At 32.4% G+C, this 22,637-nt stretch overlaps 1 protein-coding gene across 5 annotated transcripts in view; it reads left to right on the forward strand.

Annotated features, from left to right (window-relative positions):
• tacc (transforming acidic coiled-coil protein) overlaps positions 1-22,637 on the forward strand; it is a 114,450-nt gene that overhangs the window by 16,644 nt on the left and 75,169 nt on the right. For 2 of the 5 annotated variants that reach the window (XM_065509101.1, XM_065509116.1), the window contains exon 1: positions 21,001-22,335. The exons of 2 other annotated variants lie outside the window; for them this stretch is intronic. In XM_065509101.1, coding sequence (XP_065365173.1) covers positions 21,778-22,335 — 558 coding nt within the window. In that variant the 5' untranslated portion in view covers positions 21,001-21,777. Of the gene's footprint in view, positions 1-20,997; positions 22,336-22,637 lie in introns of those variants that run through there. One more of the 5 variants, XM_065509108.1, reaches the window with a different exon arrangement.

A 22,637-nucleotide genomic window follows, 5' to 3' on the forward strand; every position in this document is an offset into this window, starting at 1 on the left:
CGATCGAAAGAAATAGTAGTCGGATAGAACAAGGCGGGTGAGTGAAAACTTCGCAATCACTTCTTTCTAAATAGATTTAAACAAGTATTGCATAATGTGGTCGAGTGTTGTCAAACTTCAAACGAATCAGTTGCGTTCCGTACAGGTTCCATGTTATGGTCTGGCGCACAGTGCTTTGTTATACCCTACACCACCATAGTGGGGAGGGTATTATGCGTTTGTGCAGATGTTTGTAACGCCCAAAAATATTTGTCTAACATCCACCTTAAAGTATACCGATCGACTTAGAATCACTTTCTGAGTCGATTAAGCGATGTCCGTCCGTCTGGTCGGCTGGCTGGCTGGATGTCCATGTAAACCTTGTGCGCAGAGTACAGGTCGCAATTTTGAAGATATTTCGATCAAATTTGGTACATATTTTTTCGGCTCAAGGACCAAGCCTATTGAAACTGGCTGAAATCGGTCCACTATTTCACCTAGCCCCCATACAAATGTCCTCCCGAAATTGGACTTTATCGGTCAGAAATGTTTAATTTATATATGTATCTCCACAAATTCCCCTCCAAATAAGTTTTATATACACAAAATTCATGTCACCAAATTTTGTTACGATCGGTCCATAATTAGTCATAGCTCCCATATAGACCCGCTTCCGAAAATCACTTTAACGTGCATAAATCGCTTAAAAATGTTGGTAAACACACAAAATTCAACATAGTTAACTTTAATATAGACATAAATCACACGACCTAATTTCATGGTGATCGGTCCATAATTGGTCATAGCCCCCATATAACCCCACTTCCGAAAATCACTCAAAAATATAAATTATTGAAATTTTAAAAGAAAAATTTTTTTTGCTCTTTTACTTAGTGTAGGGTATTATATGGTCGGGCTTGACCGACCATACTTTCTTACTTGTTTTTATATAGGCAATGGACAAAAATAGAAGGAGTTATTGCAGACGAATAAAAATTAGTGGAATATTACCTTTTGGTAAGATTAAGAAAAAATATAATTCTTGAAAAAATCCGTGAAAAGACACGGGTACCTCCCATATATCCTGAAGATATAATTTTGAATAAAATTCACAGTTATACTCCTAACATTTTTATACCCTACACCACCATAGTGGGGAGGGTATTATGCGTTTGTGCAGATGTTTGTAACGCCCAAAAATATTAGTCTAACACCCACCTTAAAGTATACCGATCGACTTAGAATCACTTTCTGAGTCGATTAAACGATGTCCGTCCGTCCGTCCGTCCGTCCGTCCGTCTGGTTGGCTGGCTGGCTGGCTGTCCATGTAAACCTTGTGCGCAGAGTACAGGTCGCAATTTTGAAGATATTTCGATCAAATTTGGTACATATTACTTTTTCGGCACAAGGACCAAGCCTATTGAAACTGGCTGAAATCGGTCCATTATTTCACCTAGCCCCCATACAAATGTTCCCTCGAAATTGGACTTTATCGGTCATAAATGTTTAATTTATCTATGTATCTACACAAATTTCGCTCCAAATAAGTTTTATATATACAAAATTCATGTCACCAAATTTTGTTACGATCGGTCCATAATTAGTCATAGCTCCCATATAGACCCGCTTCCGAAAATCACTTTAACGTGCATAAATCGCTTAAAAATGTTGGTATACACACAAAATTCAACATAGTTAACTTTAATATAGACATAAATCACACGACCTAATTTTATGGTGATCGGTCCATAATTGGTCATAGCTCCCATATAAGGCCCACTTATGGTGATCGGTCCATAATTGGTCATAGCTCCCATATAAGGCCCACTTCCGAAAATCACTCAAAAATAAAAATTATTAAAATTTTAAAAGAAAAATATTTTTACTCATTTACTTGGTGTAGGGTATTATATGGTCGGGCTTGACCGACCATACTTTCTTACTTGTTAAATTTGGTTATAATCATTTTAATAAAGTTATTGTTGTTTGTGAAAACTTTTATTACAATCGCAGCACGGATTCGGGTGGCTGCCATTGTTGTTTACAATATAATGTTTAATAAATAGGTGAGAATAAATGGCAGATACCTATGTACCGTTCAAAAGTTACGCTATCTATTGTTAAACACGAATTTTTAAGTCATACACCCATCGTTTAATTTAATTAAACATTTTTAAATTCGATATTGTAATATGTAAGAAATTGGCCTCAAATAAAACTAAATTAATTATTTTATGAATTCTCATAATTTAGAGATTATTTGAACAGATTTAAAAAATGTTCGAACATAACTTCGAATTTTCGAACATAATAAATCATTGTCATCAACTGCTTCGAAATTCAGTTAAAAGTTGTGACCTAAAAAACATATAAATAACAAATAAACGTACAAATATTGCAAGTTTAATCAAATCTTGTAAAAACATGATGTGTATTTTAATTTAACACACACTGTAATGGTACATTAGTTTGTTTTTATTTTTCTTGCCACACATATCCGTTACATGAACATATAGCTTTAAAAACATACAATTATAGTTTGTGTAATCTTCTAATCCATTAGATTCAGAATTTCCCAGATTTTTGAAAATATTTATATTTGTATTTCCACATAATCCTTTAAATGTTTTTTAAATGTCCCAAAAATAAACCAATGGGATTACTCTAATGAGATAATGATTAAAAGAAGACTTTATAAAGAATAATCAGGGCGGAAGAGTAAGCATTTCGCAGCCATCTTGCGAAAGCTTTCTCATACACAAGAGATCATTCAAAATTTAAACCACTGAGCCATGTGATATGCCTATGATTTCCACAATTTCTCGCGCTTTCAATCTACTTTCGAACAACGCCATATCGTGATTTTTATACCTTCACCTTCATTGCCGACCCTATAAAGTATATATATTCTGGATCCTTATAGATAGCGGAGTCGATTAAGCCATGTCCGTCTGTCTGTTGAAATCAATTTTCTGAAGACCCCTGATATCTCCGGGATCCGAATCTTCAAGAATTCTGTCAGACATGCTTTCGAGAAATTTGCTATTTAAAATCTGCAAAATCGGTCCACAAATGTCTGTGATATGAGCAAAAAACCAGGACAAGCTCGATTTTTTACCTATATCTGGATTATTAATTAATATAAACAATATTGATATCTAATGATAGATATTTCAAAGACCTTTGCAACGACGTATATAAGACCATAGTAAGTTGGACCTACAATGGGTCAAAATCGGAAAAAATATTTTTTAACCCGAATTTTTTTTTTTACCAAAAAATAAATTCAAAAAACAAAAATTTTTTTTAAAATTTAAAAAAAATCTTAAAATTTTAAAAAAAATATTAAAATTTTTAAAAAATTTAAAAAAAAAAACAATTCGAAAAAAAATTTAAAAACTGCGAAAAAAAATAAATTTTGTTCACCTAAAAATATTTAAAATTTTTATTTTGAAGTATAATTTGGTGAAGGGTATATAAGATTCGTCACAGCCGAATATAGCTCTCTTATTTGTTTTCAATTGTTTCGGATATGGAAACCTCAACTGGGCGTCCAGAACGTTTGGCATCTTCCGTGCTTATACGATCAGTAAACCACTTTTTTAACATTGAAATTGATGGTGCAGAATTCCCATGGTATTTATCAAGCTAAGCCTTGGTTTTTGCAAAAAACAATGCTTAATGAGCAGACGAAATTCACTTTTTTCCAATTTCTACTCAAGTCAGAATCTAAAATTGTGACAGAAGTCAACTGACAGATGTCACACTCTTATATACAAGCTGCTATTAAATGGATTCTGCATATACGTCTGTATGTTCGCCTCGTTTATACGTAGGAACTGTCTGACATGCCTAGGGAGAAACTCCATCTGTGTGATGTCGATGTTTCGAGGAGTCCTCCGTTGACATCCCAGAAGGAACTGTTGCGTCAACATGACGTTGTGTTCCTTGACCGCTGGAACCTTAAGCTGAATTCACCCATGTTTTTCTGAAAATTTTTTGTTCGGAACATTATTTTTTTCATATGTAGTTTGAAGTCTCTCTCAAAAATAAAACGTCAAACTACATATAAAAAAAATAATGTTCCGAACAAAAAATGTTTCAGAAACACATGGGTGAATTCAGCTTTAGTCTCCTCGTAAAGTTGGTGTTCGGAGGTTATTTGAAGACTATCTGTGACTGTGTTCAAGGCTGCATTTTGAAAGCATTGAATATTTCACCACAGGGTGTCACTACGAAGGTGACCGACCACACTGGAGCAATATAGTTGACCACTGACCGACTAATCGTATTTTAGGTGGCTAGCAAGGTTTCTTTATCCATTCCCCAAATGCTGCCGGCTAGTGTCTTGAGGATCTTGTTCCTAATTTTTGGGGGATTTTGTAGTGACGTGAGCTGAGTAGGTAAAAATGCTATCAAAAATTACACAAAATGCTTTTCGAATGGTTCATTTATCTTGATGTCTAATTTGAGTTTTACATTCTTCGTCCAAGTGGTGAATGTTGTTGCCGAGGACTTCGGCTGCAGATTAGGCGCTGTGAAGAATTTGTGGATTTCTGTGAGACTATCCTAGAGTCTGAATGAGGTTATTAAAATACTTTCGGGATTATCAAAAAAAGCCCTTTTAACTATATGATTTATTTATTTTCCATACAACATTACTGCACTTAGGAATACAATTATTCGATTACTTATTCGTCTGTAAATATTCACTCTGTCATATCATAATACAAAAATATATCTATATACATATGATTAAACTGCCGCCAGCCAGTCACTCTACGCGTACTCGTACGAGTATTAGTTGTTTTAGTTATTACAGTAAAATAATGCAAAGTATCATTTCCATTTGCGCATTCAAATGTGGTAAATTTCACAACATTATGGTAAAATAAGAACTTGATTGTAACAAAAACTAAAACAAAAAAGTTGCAGTTGAAAAAAAAAAATTAGTTTACAATACCAAAAAAAAGACAACAAATCAAGAAGAAAAATACGAAAAGACAAAAAACCAAACAAACAATTTTATTATGCAAAAATATCTGTAACGTGTATCTGTATTCAACCTTAACAAGATGCAAGACATACCCAGCTGTTCTAGGAGACAGTCCCGAACTAGCGATTTTTACCCATCATTTAGGATTGGAACTAGTTACTTCAATAGCTACGTGACTAGTTATTTTGAACCTCTTTGATTACAATGAGACAGTCAGATAGCTGGTCTAAAGTAGACAACGCATTGGATTTACATACTGGTTGCATAGCGTCAGTTGCTTTACTGGATACCTAACTGGTTACTTGATCAGCTACATAACTAGTTATTTTAACAGACAGTCCAATAATCAATTGCTTCTTCATCCGACAACTCTCTAACAGATCACTGCTGGAGACTAAAATAACTACTTTCTAAAGTGCAGTACAAAATAAATGTTTAAAGTGACTTCTCCATAGGTTACTAAGAGATACTAAAGTGACTATTGACTTCACGCTATGTTACATGGGATATCAGTATACTTAAGCATAAATAAATATAAACTGTATGAGAATTATATCAACACATTTTTTATAAAACCAGTTGGTACGAATTACTCACAAAACGTTTAAAGTGACTACACTCCACATTACTTAGAGACACTTAAGTGGCAATTGTCTTCACGCTAGATTACTTGGGATGTATAAAGTAACCAATTGTCTTCTTTCTGCACTACAAAGAGCACATACAGTATTGGCCATAACTAAAGCACCCCCCAATGGATTTTTATACCCTTCAGCTTCGTGAGAAGGGTATATATAAGTTTGTCATTCCGTTTGTAATTTCTACATTTTTCATTTCCGACCCTATAAAGTATATATATTCTGGATCCTTATAGATAGCGGAGTCGATTAAGCCATGTCCGTCTGTCTGTCTGTCTGTTGAAATCAATTTTCTGAAGGCCCCAGATATCTCCGGGATCCAAATCTTCAACAATTCTGTCAGACATACTTTCGAGAATTTTGCTATTTAAAATCAGCAAAATCCGTCCATAAATAACGGAGATATGAGCAAAAATCCGAGACAACCTCTGAAAATTTCATCAAAAAACACAATTTATTGCATGCTTTGACAAAAAAACAACAAAACGTATGGTTGGATGTGCAAGCTTTGCGTATTTTGTTTTTTTTTTGTGTTTTGTTTCTTTTGGCGTTGTTGTTGTTTTTTATACAACTAAACGTTTGTTTGGTTGTGTGTTGGTTTTTTTGACAAAAAATCAACAAATCGTATGTTTGAATGTGCATGCTTTGCGTATTTTGTTTTTCTTTTGTGTTTTGTTTCTTTTGGCGTTGTTGTTTTTTATACAATTAAACGTATGTTTGGATGTGTGTTGGTTTCATTGCCTTGCGTATTTTGTTTTTGTTTTTTCTTTTGGTGTTCTGTTTCGTTTGGCGTTGTTGTTTTTTGTGTTCTTGATAAATTTAGGATGCTGTACGCTGAAAGTGGGCAATGTACATACATACCTATATACTTATTATCTATATATATAAAAATGGATGTTTGTATATGGGTATGTATGTATGTGTGTATGTATATGTTCCGAATGAACTCAAAAACGGCTCCACCGATTTTGATGAAATTTTCAGGGAATCTTCAGAATATCCTGGCGGGTAACACCGTAAAGTCAGATTTTTGATTTTCTATCTGTGGGCGGAGAGGAGTGGCATTATCCAATTTTTACATTATACCGCTAATACCATCTATATATATAAACAACTTCTGAACCGATTTTGATGAAATTTTCAGGGAATCTTCAGAATAACCCAGCGGGTAACACTGTAAAGTCAGATTTTTGATATTCGGTCTGTGGGCGTAGAGGTGTGTAAAAATCTAATTTTTACATTAAACCGTTAACGCCATTATATATAAAAACAGATGTGTGTACGTATGTTCCATATTTTGATAAAATTTTCACGGAATCTTCAGAAAAGCATAGCGGATAATACTAAATACTTTTAATAAATAATAAAGGTTTTATTCAAATAAAATTTGTTTTCGAAAGGGCATCTACGTCTAGAGTCGCAGAAACGGGAAGAGAACGAGAATCACGGCTTCAGCAAATGCGTCGCAGTGCATCTTCATCGAGTGCTGCAGAAACACCTCAACAGCATATAGTTGTTCGCTCCCGAATTTCTCGATCAAGAAAAAGAATCGATTTAAAGTTGCCCGGATTTTATCACAATAAGTATGATGACTACAGGAATCACAAGGATGTACTAATTGGCGCAATGAACAAACATTACTTACATTGCAGCATTTTGAAGTTCCCTAAGGAATCCCCGGGAATGTGCTGTTCGAACGGTAAAATTATTCTGCCACCAGTTATTGAGCCGTATGAGCTGCTACTAAGTAACATTTCCGGCGCCAATCCTATTTCCAAACACTTCCTTCAAAATATCCAAAAGTACAACACATGCTTTCAAATGACGTCGGCTTCATGCCCACCTTTAAAGTTAAAGGCCAAATGTACCACAGATTTGGATCATTGCTCACGCTTCTCAATGACGATACGAAAAATTCCAATTGATCCCTCCACAAATGAGATTTCATTTCCGGACTTCTGCCAAATGCAAATTAATATTCAAGACGTTGTCGACAAAGTATTCCTAAGTCTTACAATTTTGCAATTTTGGCACCAACAAATTATGATATTAACAAGATCAATAAGCAAATACAATTGAAACTGCCTGGCAAAACAATAAAATACAATAGATTGATGAACGAAGAACAAGCCGTCGATTATCATACTGAATTTTTGAATTCATTGGATCACCGACTTTGTCCGAAACTGTATATTAAAATAGAGATGCAATATAAAACAGATATTTTCTAAGGGTCAGCAACGCGGACCGGGTTCAGCTAGTAAAAAATAATAATGCATCCACAACAAAGGTGAAGGGTATATAAGATTCGGCATAGCCGAATATAGCACTCTTACTTGTTTCAAATCATATTTTTTTTTGATAAAACCGGCTTTTTTGGGATGTATTTTGTATATATTTTATTAACTAATATTGTTAATGTTCATTTAATATTAATTTAGTAAAAGATCATTTTATTAAAAATTAATTTAAAATGATAAATCATATAAAAACTTAAAACGCAACGGACAAAACAAAAGCACCCTCTTATAAGATGTTTAAAAATTTGACTCGGTACTGCATATTTGCAATGTGAGTTATCGGGAATCACAATGAATAGACTTAAAAATTCCAAAAGATAAAAATATAGGAAGACGTAGTGTGCACAATTTAAGTTTAAGTTTACAGTTTATTGTGAAAAAAAACAATGACAAGTAACAAGTACTCCAGTGAATTAAAAATTAAAGTTATTGAAGACTGGAAGACGGGCTTATCACTACATGAATTGAGTAAAAAATATTCAATTAACAGATCAGTTATTTCCAGGCTCGTTTCAAAATTTTTTAAGACTGGTCGCATATCTCCGGTGCATTCAACAGGTCGTTCGCATAAAACCACACGATATGATGATGCCTTGATCAAAAGAGCAATACATAAAGATCCTACAGCATCAGCTATTCAAGTAAGAACAAGTTTAAGATTATGCGTTAGCGAAAGAACAATCCGTAGAAGAGTAGTAGAAGCCCGATTATTCAGCTGACGACCAGCAAAAAAAAACATTTCTATCAGCTAAGAACAAGAAAGCTAGACTGAAGTTTGCCAAAGCCCACATCGACTGGAGTGTCCAAAAATGAAAGACAGTACTGTTCCCTGACGAAACCAAATACAACTTAAAAAGTTCCGCTGGAATGAGGCGTGTACGCAGACCAAAAGGAGAAGAACTGAATCCTAAGTATTGCAAAGGAACAATTAGATATGGAGGAGGCAATGTAATGGTCTGGGGTTGCTTTTCTAGTCAATGATTTGGGCCAAATCATAAAATTTATGTGATTATGGTTCATGTACCGTGAGCTGTAATGTTGCCTTATGCCAGTGAAGAGATGCCAATTATAGGGAACTTCCAACAGGATAACGATCCTAAGCACCCCTCCAAAGTTTGTAAGACTTGGCTACAGAGCAATAAGGTTCAGAACTTGTGGCACATTGTTAATATGAAAATAAATCGTGAAAATTGTTGAAATAAGGATCGGAAATTTTCACGATTTATTTGATGCCGTTAAAATTGCCAGGGAAGGAATACCGAAAAACGCCAAAAAAAACATAATATTTTCTATGCTAAGAGATGTTCTTGTGCCATCAAAACAAAAGATTTGCAACAAAAAATTAATTAAATTTTTTTTCATAGTATATCCTTGAAGGGGTGCTTTAGTTTTGTCCGTTTCATTATCTATCTTAAAATATTTTTTGATTTTAAGTTACCTCTTATAGAAAGGTTAACTTTAAAAGTATTTGTTTATCAATACTAAACATATGTATTAACAAATGAAAATAATACATAATAGATATTTAAAACTTTGATTTTATACAAAACAAGTAAGAGTGCTATATTCGGCTGTGCCGAATCTTATATACCCTTCACCAAATTATACTTCAAAATTTTAAATATTTTTAGGTAAACAAAATTTAATTTTTTTTCAGTTGTTTTTTTAATTTTTTGTAAAAAAAAATTTTTCGATTATTTTAAATTTTTTTTAAATTTAAAAAAAAATTTTTTTTTTAAATTTTAAAATTTTTTTCTTTTAAATTTTTAAATTTTTTTTTTGTTTTTTCAATTTTTTTTTTTTTTTTAAAAAAATTCGGGTTAAAATTTTTTTCCCGATTTTGACCCATTGTAGGTCCAACTTACTATGGTCTTATATACGTCGTTGCAAATGTATTTGAAATATCTATCATTAGATATCCATATTGTCTATATTAATGTCTTAGTAATCCAGATATAGGTAAAAAATATTTCAAAAATCGAGGTTGTCTTGGTTTTTTCCTCATATCTCAGCCATTTGTGGACCGATTTTGCTGATTTTAAATAGCAAAATTCTCGAAAGCATGTCTGACAGAATTATTGAAGATTTGGATCCCGAAGATATCTGGGGTCTTCAGAAAACTGATTTCAACAGACAGACAGACGGACAGACATGGCTTAATCGACTCCGCTATCTATAAGGATCCAGAATATATATACTTTATAGGGTCGGAAATGAAAACTGTAGAAATTACAAACGGAATGACAAACTTATATATACCCTTCTCACGAAGGTATAAAAATACCATATGAAAAAAATTCATTTATGGGGTGCTTTAGTTATGGCCAGTACTGTACGTGTCAATTGACCAAAATATAAAAATTTGAGTCAGCCAAGTGATAAAACATTTGTGACAATTACTGTATTTAAGGGATACATTGACTACTTGCTTAACTGCTGGGTAGAGAGAGTGTTAGTGGCTCCACAAGACAGGGTGATCGGTATTAAATGGAACAAAATTTTAGATTAAACAAGTAAGAGTGCTATATTCGGCTATGCCGAATCTTATATACCCTTCACCTTTGTTGTGGATGCATTATTATTTTTTATAATTAGTATATAGGTATGTATGTACTAAAGTCCTGCACAAGCTGCATTGTTTAACATGAAGACAATTGCCACATGATGCTTTTGTCATGTCATGTTATGTTCTTTTACCTACTTAACAGCAACACGCAAAGGCAATGTATATCAAAACAAAAAACAAATGCAGCATCATTTTAACAACATCATAACACACACAACATTAAAAAAATTAACAGATGCATGGATGACATGGAAAATAATTTCAAGTCATTTAAATCATGTATGATGCATTTTTGTATGAGATGATTTCAATTCATTTGTAGTATTTATTGTGTGCAATAAGAAAAAATTGACTATAAAAATACAACTGAAATTTATATTTATATTATATAGTAGGTCAAAATAAAAATACGAAAGTACACCAATGGGTTTTTCAATGTTGTTTTGGAAAATTTTACAATATTTAGTAATATTACCTGTTATATTATTACTTAAAAAGGAATGCGTATTCCACGCTTAAGCCATAAAATGCCAATAATTTTCATGGAATTAAAAATTTAATGTTTTTCACATATATATTTTAAATACTACCTGACTTAGGTACGACCGCTCGAATATTATTAACGGGACATTTAATAATTACATTGCAAAATAAAATAAAACTCCATGAACAAAGCCAATTGGCCTATTAGACGGTGTTTAATTAAAGAAAATTAAATTAATGTATAAATCCTTAACGGTGAAGTTTATAATATATTTAATGATATTAAAGACAAACGTGTTTATTATACTCGTTGTAAAAACGTGTTTAAATTTAATGAAATGTCTCTGAATCTTTCGAGGCATAATTGCTACAAAAATTTAAATCTACGAAAATGTTCCAGTGGAACAAATGCAACTGCCCAACGATTTGAAGAAAAAGTGTAGGGCATTTCTTGCGTAACTTCACAGAATTTTTTTTCCTATTTTTTGTTTTCAAATAAAATCTAGGAGGCTTGAACAAAATTATTTAAATTTTCTAGTATATTTTTATGTTATTCAAAAATGTTTGAAATTTTTCTTGGAAAATATTTTATTTTTTTATGATTTTCAGCTATACAATGAGAAAATATGGGCTAAATTTACTTCATTTTTGAAATTTAATTATATTATTTACGTTTCAGCCTTTTCGATACATTTAGAAATATTGGACAATATTGGGATATTATACAAAAATATTTGAAATACATAATGCAATTTATTATAAAATAGCAACAAATTTGTGTAAAAAAAGCAAAAATTTCCTTCATGTACAATTTTGTAATATTTATGAAGATGTTCTTATTCTGAATGAAAAAAGTTTGGAAAAAATTCATATTCGATTAATAATATTTATTAAAAAATTCATTCCAATTATGAATTTCTTTTTCCTGTGTTACACTTTATTATTTACATATATTTTTTTAAAAATCCTTATATTATTTGCTCTAAATATTTAAAAAAAATATATAATGCTAAATAATAATAGTTCTCAAATTTTCACAGTTCAGGAGTTGTGTACAGTTTCATTCTGCTATGCAATTTTATTCTGCCTAACAATGCGACACTTGTTAACATCAATTCAACTCAAGCTACCACACATAACAACAGCATCATCAATAGCTATAGACATGACATGGCACAACACGGTTTTCGCGGCGCGAAGACATGGTACAACATGGTTTTTGCGGCGCGATGACATTGAACAACATGATGTGCGCGTCGACACAACAAAACAAAGCATCAAATTTTGAAGTAAGGCATTTTTCTACAAAATGTTGTCTTGTGCAGGCCTTTAGTATGTACATTGCCCACTTTCAGCGTACAGCATCCTAAATTTATCAAGAACACAAAAAACAACAACAACGCCAAACGAAACAAAACACCAAAAGAAAAAACAAAAACAAAATACGCAAGCCAATGAAACCAACACACATCCAAACATACGTTTAATTGTATAAAAAACAACAACGCCAAAAGAAACAAAACACAAAAGAAAAACAAAATACGCAAAGCATGCACATTCAAACATACGATTTGTTGATTTTTTGTCAAAAAAACCAACACACAACCAAACAAATGTTTAGTTGTATAAAAAACAACAACAACGCCAAAAGAAACAAAACACAAAAAAAAACAAAATACGCAAAGCTTGCACATCCAACCATACGTTTTGTTGTTTTTTTGTCAAAGCATGCAATACATTATGGTTTTTGATGAAATTTTCAGAGGTTGTCTCGGATTTTTGCTCATATCTCCGTTATTTATGGACGGATTTTGCTGATTTTAAATAGCAAAATTCTCGAAAGTATGTCTGACAGAATTGTTGAAGATTTGGATCCCGGAGATATCTGGGGCCTTCAGAAAATTGATTTCAACAGACAGACAGACAGACGGACAGACAGACAGACAGACAGACGGACATGGCTTAATCGACTCCGCTATCTATAAGGATCCAGAATATATATACTTTATAGGGTCGGAAATGAAAAATGTAGAAATTACAAACGGAATGACAAACTTATATATACCCTTCTCACGAAGCTGAAGGGTATAAAAACTATAAGACAGGGAGGAACTTGATGATAATATCAGAGCTTTTATTGCTGTACAGTGTGGCAAATATTAAAAGAAACAAGGTAGTTTTATTAATATATTAAGTGAATATTCTCAATCTATTAAGCTTGTGATCGTTGATCTGCTTTTGTCTTCTAAAGTTTTTTTTTTGTTTGAATGCAGCTTTCATACCCTGTAGGCTATTAGCTTGTGATCGCTTTAAAAGTAAATGTAATTTCCATTTTTTCCTACCACTCTTTTTTTGTTCTTTCTTTCTTTGTTGCATTCTAAATTCCAAATGCATTTTGTTTTTATTATACCCACCCGTCTTGTGCTCGTAAAATTCAGTATTTCCTCTTGTTGTGTGTAATTTGTTTTCTTGCATCGCCGCCACCTTCTTTCATTCTTTGGAGTTAGTCTTCATACTTTGTGGCCTGAGTCTAACAATTAGTTATAATTTAAGTAGAGTATGCAGCAGTCTCCCCTTTAAGCTACAAAAAAAAAAATGTGTTATGTTCTAGTTTAAAATTCTAATTACTTCAATGGTTTATTGTTCGTTTGGTAGTTTGTTCGTTCAGTTAGATGAATGAATGAATGGATGGAATGGTCGTTTGGTTTGGCCATTGTTGGGTGTTTCTTTCTCAGTATTGTCTGCCTATTTGATGTTTGTTGCCTTGTAAGACATCTAGGTCTTGTAATGTTTTGATTTTGTTTCTTGTGTGGCTGCTGCTGCTGCTGCAGCAGCAACTGTTGCTATCTATATACATATTGGCTACCCAGAGCGAAGTACTGTGCTGCTGATTGCCTTCAGTTTTATTTCGCCGGTTAAATTTACCGGTTGTGTTTCTTGTTGTTTTGTTTATTTATTTATTTTATATTAATTTATTTTCTAAAATTTTTATCCCATGGTTTTAATTAATTTAACGCTGCTAAACAATATTTTTAATTGTTTTATTGATTTAAAGAAAAGAAAATATTTTAATTGCTTTATCTGTGGTTTATTTATGCGCGTAATGTGAAAATATTTAATTGAAAAACAAATAAATTTGTTCTAAATAAACAATTATAAAAAACAGTATATAAAACGTTTTCAAAAATAAACATTTAAATAATAAAATAAGAGACAATTTCGTCTATTCTGACATCATTAATTTAGTAAATATGTGCTTTGAAAATGTGTACTCACAAATAAATCTAACTGACCTTTAACCAATGATGTGTTTTTTCATTAAATAATTGCCAAATGAAATCTCCACGGAAAACATTAGGAACGGTTCAAGATAAGCAATAACTGAAAGAAATTTTCTTGTAATTAGCAAATTTGATAACAAAATTGTTTCATTAACATGTCTATTGCGGAGATAAAACTTAAAATTATGAACTTCCTTGAAATATCCTTGATCATAAAAGGAACTAATTACACTGAAATAGGCAATACATGCAACATAGAACAAAAGCACTAAACCGATATTGTTTAGCTATATTCTGAAAATGAAACGACATTTTATAATTTTTGGTAATGCAAGGGTGGGTCAAAAAGTCCTTGCCTTTCTGAATGAAACACTCGTTTTTTAATAAATAAATATTTAATTTTTCCCTTCCAAAAAAAAAAGATTTGGCGATGTCATCAAAATATGTATTTTTGGTGAGATGATTTCAAATCTCTTGGAGTCAAATCTCTTTCTGCCGAGACACTTCAGGTTTGGAAACAGGAAATAGTCACTCGAGGCTAAATCCGGAGAATAGGCGGAAGAGGAAGCATTTCATGGATTTTTGCCATGGAAACTGTACATCTGTGTCCCTTTTGTTCGAAGCTTTCTCATACCCAAGTGATAATTCAAAATGGAAACCACTGAGCCATGTGAGATGCCTATGTCTTCCACAATCTCTCGCACTTTCAAACTCCGATCGGCCAACACCATAACGTGATTTTGTTCAATTGTTCGGGTGTAGAGATCTCATCTGGCCGTCCAGAACGTTCGGCATCTTTCGTACTTGCACGGCCACAACGAAATTCAGTAAATTACTTTTTTTACCATTGAAATTGATGGTTGAGAGTTGCAGTAGTTTTACCAAGCTAGCATAGATTTTTTTCCGCCAAAAATAATACTTAATGAGCAGGCGAAATTCATTTTTTTCCAATTTATCCTTAAGTAACGAGGTAGTCTGCTATCAATGGCTGTCTAACACAAACTAAATGACGCAGCTTGTTCAAATTTGTACAGGAGTCAACTGACAGATGCCTATTGGGCAGTGTTGTCCTTTCAGTTAAGAGCTGGGCAATTCAAAAAGTCTCGGAGTTATTGACCCACCCTCGTATTTATCTACGCCTTTAAGATTTAAAGACAATATTGATCAATTAGGCGCAGCCATTGCTAATGATCGCTTGGGCTTATTTGATCAGATTTTCAATCATGATGTCGAGAACTTTCGGCTATAAGCTTTGACTGATATTCCAAACTCAAATAGACCCGTGACTTCAATTCCCAAAGTAAAAAGTCATGCAGCGGTCTGCACATCGCCAAGACATTAGACAACCTTAAAACCAATTCTTATAAATTGTATAATGAGACTAATTGATCGCAGTTCTGTATCTCTCAAAATAGCAATGTTTCATATGACATTCTCAAAAAAAACTAAGCTCGATAACACTTTCGGCGAAAATATCGCAAATTTCATTAGGCTACGTATTCGGCAGATGAATATGTGGCTTTTCGCTCTTCAGAAATTTCGACCAAGGTTCAGGAGAGTTTGGTAGTAATTTAGTCTTAATTTAGACTAAATAAATTGCATGGAACGTCATCTGGTCGACACATCCGTAACATAAAACATCGGCAATATTCACCTCGAAATGTGCAATACGATTCCATCCTCTTCTCCTTTTCCAATAACTTCAAGTCTCTCAACATCTATCATGTATGTTAATGGCACTGTTGGAAAAATTACAGCCCATTTGATAATCGATGCGGGCTTTGTAGTCTAGCATCTCGAAATATTGTGGTTCTTTCGAATCCATGTTACGTGTGACTCATATACATATGTTATTAATCGTATTCCAGGATAACTTTCCAACGCAATTTAAAGGATACGCATTGAGGTCCATCAAGGCAAATTCCTCAGGTCAACGAAAAACTAGCTTGACGTCAGTTACTAAACTTCAATTACCTATCATTGATCGTAGTTACCTTCAGGATAAAATGACTTATGTTATCTACTTCTGGAAGAGAAGAATTTGCATGCACAGATTGGCGAATTTGCATTATGTCGGTCTCATGATGTGCGCATCTTCAATTTCCATTTGCACCACCGTCTTTTCTCGATGTTAATAAAGCCAGATATAGATCCTTCAAATCTTGGATGCTTCACAGATGCTAGTCATATGTATTGCGTTATGAATCTGACTGAACAATTAGTAAACTCCAAAGGTTAGCAAAACAGTTTTAGCCTTTGAGCTACTATCATTGATAGTATTCAACCTCAGAAAAGTGCTTGAAGTTTTTGCATTCAAAAATTGACGAACAGGCATAGTATATAACGTTTGATGCACCCAAATAGTGAAAGATAAAGTACATGGGGTGTGGCAACGAGAAGCTCTTAGTTTTTTTATAAACTGCATTCGAGCAATTGAAAAATCTTACCCCAACACAAAAATCGAAATCGTCTCTTGTATAACTATTTGTTCCTTTTACTATTCCTCACCGATTTTTACAAATGAACATGAAATTTCGATGGATATTATTCAAACTCCAAAAGGTTAGATTGTGATGAGTGGTGTACTGAAAACACTTCCACTCAGAGACCCTTGCAATGATTAAAAGAGAAAACAACTATCCCTTAATGAAACTAAAAATCGGGTGTGTCAACGAGAAATACTTACATAAGAATCAAGGAGTTGAATCCAACGCAAAAATCGAAATTGTCTCTTGTATCAGTATTTGTATCATTTACTATTCCTCATCGTTTGTTACACATGAACATGAAAATATTGATGGATGTTATGGGAACTCAAAATGTCTAATCTAGGGAAAATGTTTGGTTATTAAGGATGGTGTACCAAGTACACTTTAGATCAATTGTAATTCCCAACGTATAAAAAATGGTTTAAAGAACAACATGTATCCCTTAATAAAAACCGAAAATATCATACAGCTTGTAATATCCTCCAGTTAATCGTAAAATCGTTTATCTAACCATTTAAGTCCTCATCATTGTTACTTTGGGAAATAGCAGATTACGTGCTCTATGGACTGTAGACCATCTACATCCTCGCACAACCTAATGAAATTTTACCACTGTCTCATTTACGAATACTGGATCATATCAAACACTGACTCGAAATCACCATTATAAATAACACTATGAAATTTTGGATCTTTGGCTTCAACTTCAATGGTGGAAATTTCTTGTTGTTCAGTATAATGATCCACAGGTTACATCTACCGAATTTGTTTATTAAGCCCTTGTCACCCTGCACTCCACCATTATTCCACGAAATTGGTCAGTTTGGCCCTAGATCGCCAATATAACATTCTATTGTAGTGACTGATCAGTGATTTCATCGATCTTTCCCTTATTTATAAAACTGGTTCCCAATATTGTACTGCAAGTTTGCCCTAGACCATATTATTATACCATTCACCTTCGTGAGAAAGGTATACATATGTATGCAAGTTTGTCATTCCGTTTGTAATTTCCACAATATAATTATCGGACCCTATAAAGTGGTTGACAAAACAATGGAAACTTTTCCAAATATTCCATATGTAGCCCAAAATTTTAAATATTTTTTTAAAATAAATTTTTTTTTTTTTAGTATTTTACTTGTATAGTTTTATTTATATAAATTAACTGAAAAACAAACAACATAATTAATTATATTCTGAAAAAAGGGAACAAAATTAAAAATATTCACTATTTCGCTACTAACAAAACAACGGAAACTTTTAAACTTCTGCAAGAAAGAAGTGTAAAACGAAAATAATATTTAAAAGAACGATTTAAAAAGCATCCTTTGTACAGTTATTTTATTTTTAAATTCTGGTAATTTTTCACAATTTCTTTTTCTAAGTTTTTCGCATAATTGCATTTTTTCAAAGTTAACGAAAATGGCTAAAGTTAAGATTTGTGAAGACTTAAAAAATAAAATAATTAACGATTTTAAAGCTGGTTTAAAACAAAAAAGTATCTATGACAAATATTCAATAAATAAATCAGCAGTTTCAAAAATTATAAAGAAATTTCGTGAGACCGGTTCTGTAAAAACTCAACATTTAGGTGGAAGACCTCGTAAGACTACTACAAGACAATTTAATAGCGAGAGAGTTCAATAAATTTCCAAAAATAACTGCTCGAGAGGTTGTTAATAGCCTAAAATTAGAAATAAGTACCCGAACAGTTAGTCGCAGGGCAAATGAGGCTGGTCTTGGTTGCTATCGTCCTGTGAAAAAACCACTCATTTCTAAAAAGAACCGTTCTGCTCGTCTACAATTTGCCAGGGATCATTTAAACTGGTCGATACATAAATGGAATATTGTCCTCTTTTCCGACGAATCCAAATACAATTTAAGAGGCAGTGATGGGAGAACATTTGTAAATGATGTTATGTATACATACGCTGAGGAAAATATGCCCCTAGTTTGGAGATTCCAACACGACAACGACCCGAAACACACCTCTTGGGTTATAACCGAGTGGTTACAATCCAACGAGGTACGTGTTTTGAATTGGCCTGCCCAATCGGCAGATCTCAATCCCATAGAAAATCTATGGGAAATTGTAGATCGTAAAATAAGGACCCAAAATTACACCAGGAAGGAAGATTTATCGGAGGCAGTTATAAGCGAATGGCAAAATATTTCAAAGGAGACCATTGACTCTTTAATTGGTTCAATGCATCGTCGATGTGTAGCAGTTATAAAAAATAAGGGATACCTAACAAAATATTGAGTTATTGCAAAGTTTAGACCATATTTGTTAAAATACCTAAGTTTCCATTGTTTTGTCAATGCCGTAATAAAGAAATATTTTAATTTTGTTTTCTCATTATTAGAGTTTAATAAATTATGTCCTTTGTTTTTTGTTAAATTAAGTTAATAAAAGTATACAAATAAAATACTACAAAAATGTTAAAATTTTTGGAAAAGTTTCCATTGTTTTGTCAACCACTGTATATATTTTGGGTCCTTATAGATAGCGGAGTCGATTAAGCCATGTCCGTCTGTCTGTCTGTCTTTTCGAAGACCCCAAATAACTTACATACACGATTCATACATCAATATCTTCGGAATTCTTCCGGCTCGGTCCACAAATGGCTGAGATATAAAGAAAAAACCAGGACAACCTTTTTTTGACCCATATCTGGATTACTAAATCATTAATATAGACAATATGGATATCTAATGATAGATATTTCAAAGACCTGTGCAACGACGTATATAAGACCATAGTAAGATGGACGTACAATGGGCCAAAATCGGAAAAAATATTTTTTAACCCGAATTTTTTTTTTCATCAAAAATTTTTTTTCACTTCAAAAAAAATTTAAAAATAAAATTTTTTTTGATCAAAAATTTAAAAAAAAAATTAAAAAACAATTTCGAAAAAACAACTGGAAAAAAATTTAAATTTTGTTTACCTAAAAATATTTAAAATTTTTATTTCATAGTATAATGTGGCGAAGGGTATATAAGATTCGGCACAGCCGAATACAGCTCTTGTTTTTACCTGTTTTTGACCTATATCTGGATTACTAAGTCATTAATATAGACAATATGGATATCTAATGATATATATTTCAATGACTTTTACAACCATAGTAAGTTGGATCTACAATAGGTCAAAATCGGATATAATATTTTTTAACCCGAATTTTTTTTCACCAAAAAAATTTTTTTTTGCAAATAATAATAAAAAAAATTAAAATTTAAAAAAAAACAATTCGAAAATTTTTTTTCCAAAAAATGAAAAAAAAATTTAGTTTTCCTAAAAATATTTACAATTTTGAAGTATAATTTGGTGAAGGGTATATAAGATTCGGCACAGACGAATATAGCTCTCTTACTTGTTCTTTATATCGCATTGTCCTGGTACTTAAGTTAGCCCAATGAGGGCTCCTTTAAAGACGTTCACAAACAAACATTTACTCCAAAGCCTCAGTTAGAGCAGACTACAGACAGAAGTGACTATTTGAGATGTCAGCAAATTTTATAATCACTCCGAAAACTACCTCGATTGATCGACACAAGAGTTTGGTGATCGCACACCATATACATAAATCAAAACAACATTCGAATAATATTTTTACTTGCAATTCTGACAATGATACTATTTTGTGTAGTAAAAACGAATTTTCCACAGAAATAACAATTTCTGCAGTACCTAGCTTAGTTATTAATTAAGATAATTGAAAAAAAACGTGGTTTTTGTTGTGTTTATACGCCTAATGGAAACAAGAAATCGGTAATGATTCGTATTCGAATACCTACTCTCTTAAACTTTCAACACAACATTTTAAAAACGATCATAAATAAAACCAGAACAATTTGGTTTTCTGACACCCAACAAAACATTTTGTTTTATTTCATTCTCCCAAAAACAAAATCAAAAAGCATAAAAATACTAAAATACAAATAGAAGAAAAACAAAGACAAATTGCATAAGTACAGAGGCGCAACATTCATTACAAATAGACACAGCAGCCGACATACTAGACACAACGAGATCAAGAGCAAACTAAACGAAAGTAGACTGGCTATTAATTCCCCACGAACGGGCCACCAACAACAACAATAAACACACACTATTTCGACAACTAAACAATCCACCAACCAACCGTACAAAAACTATTAGAGATTTTGTATTTTATTTTTATTTTTTCAGATAGAAAAAGAAAATAAAACAACATCTCGTGTGAGAAAATTTTCAAAAACACTTGAAAGTAAAGAAAGAAACAAAAATAAAAAACAAATCAAAAACAAAATTTGAACAAATTTTCAAAATAAAAATGAAAAAAAAAACTGAAAAATTTAATGCTACTTCTCCTGTAGTATTTAGTTTAACACAAATGGCGTGAAATCATACAAGCGGTGCGCGGATTGTTTTTAAACAAAATAATTAATAATTAATTAAAATAAAATTATCTCAAACAAAAAAAATTGAAAATATTCAAATTAAATATTAAAAAAAGAAAAACAAGAACAGAAACAAAATAAATTTGTCAAAATACAGAATTTAAAACAAATAGAAAACAAAATTTCAAGAATCATTGTGAAAATTGAAACAAAAGTCGTCACCATTTAAGTATTTAGTGCCTTAAAAAAAGTTTCATGCGTTTAATTTTTTTGTGTATAAAGATCATTGGCGATCAGTGCCATTAATTTAAAATTAATCAACAAAAAAAAGAAATAAAATAAAATAAGGCAGAAATAAAACGTGTGAACCGTAAAATAATTACGTGATTTTTCTGTCTCAGTGGCTTAACTAAACGAAAAAGAAATAACATTTTTCAAAAGATACATATTTAAAGAAAAATTAACGAAACTGAAATTTGATTTTAAACAAATTGAAATCAATAAACCATAACAAAAAGAATTAATTAAAATTGTAAGGAAATTTGCCAACAGCAGTAACACCTTTTAAAGTCTACACAAGTTTCCTCATTCGAAATAAAATAATAATAAAATAAAACACAAAACAAAAACAAAAAAAACATTTTGAAATTTGCAAAATGGATTTCATATCGAATTTAATAAAAAGACCAATTAGTTTAGTATTAAACGAAACGTCAACCACAATGGATAAATACCCGATCTCAGCATCTTTGCCCAATACACCAGCCAGTGGAGGATTGGAGAATAAAACGGATTCGGCAACTGCCGCTAATGGAGAACACAAACAAACGAATTTAAATCACAGCAATAATAACAACAATCGTCCTTTAAACATGAACTCTTCGTTTAATGGTGACAACATGACCGATTTTATTGGGGTACCCGAAGAATTTCTCGATGAATTTAAGGATATTTTACCACCTCCTCCACTAACTCTACAAAATACGGACCCCTTAACACAATCCATTTTGGATATGGATAATATACGTTGCTTATCCGCTACACCACCACCTCCGCCACTACCTTCACACTCACAGACGGAGCAAATGTTAACACCTTCAATGAAGGCTTCGCAAACGATTGATGAACTATTATTGCAAATCAATGATAATCTGCAGCAAGCTGGCCTCAATGATGAGGTTTTGGCCATTGCTTCGCCACCTAATAAATCAGAGGTAAATTGTATTTGAATTGTAGTGTATTCAAAAGGGAACAGAAATAGTATATTTATTGGACAAAATAATTTTTGTGAATTAAGTGAATCAACCAATTTTTAGAGTTTCTGGAAAATTGGAGAGATATTTAATATTTCGAGCATAGGAGAGTGAGTTTTCTTTATAAAAAGTTGAGTTGGCTGGCGAAAGAGTTTTCTTTTGAAAAACTTGAGCTGGCTGGCGAGAGATTTTTCTTTAGAAAAACTTGAGCTGGCTGGCGAAAGAGTTTTCTTTAGTAAAACTTGGGATGGCTGGCGAAAAGG

This window comes from Calliphora vicina, chromosome 1 (genome assembly GCF_958450345.1).
Source record: "Calliphora vicina chromosome 1, idCalVici1.1, whole genome shotgun sequence".
Taxonomy (NCBI): domain Eukaryota; kingdom Metazoa; phylum Arthropoda; class Insecta; order Diptera; family Calliphoridae; genus Calliphora; species Calliphora vicina.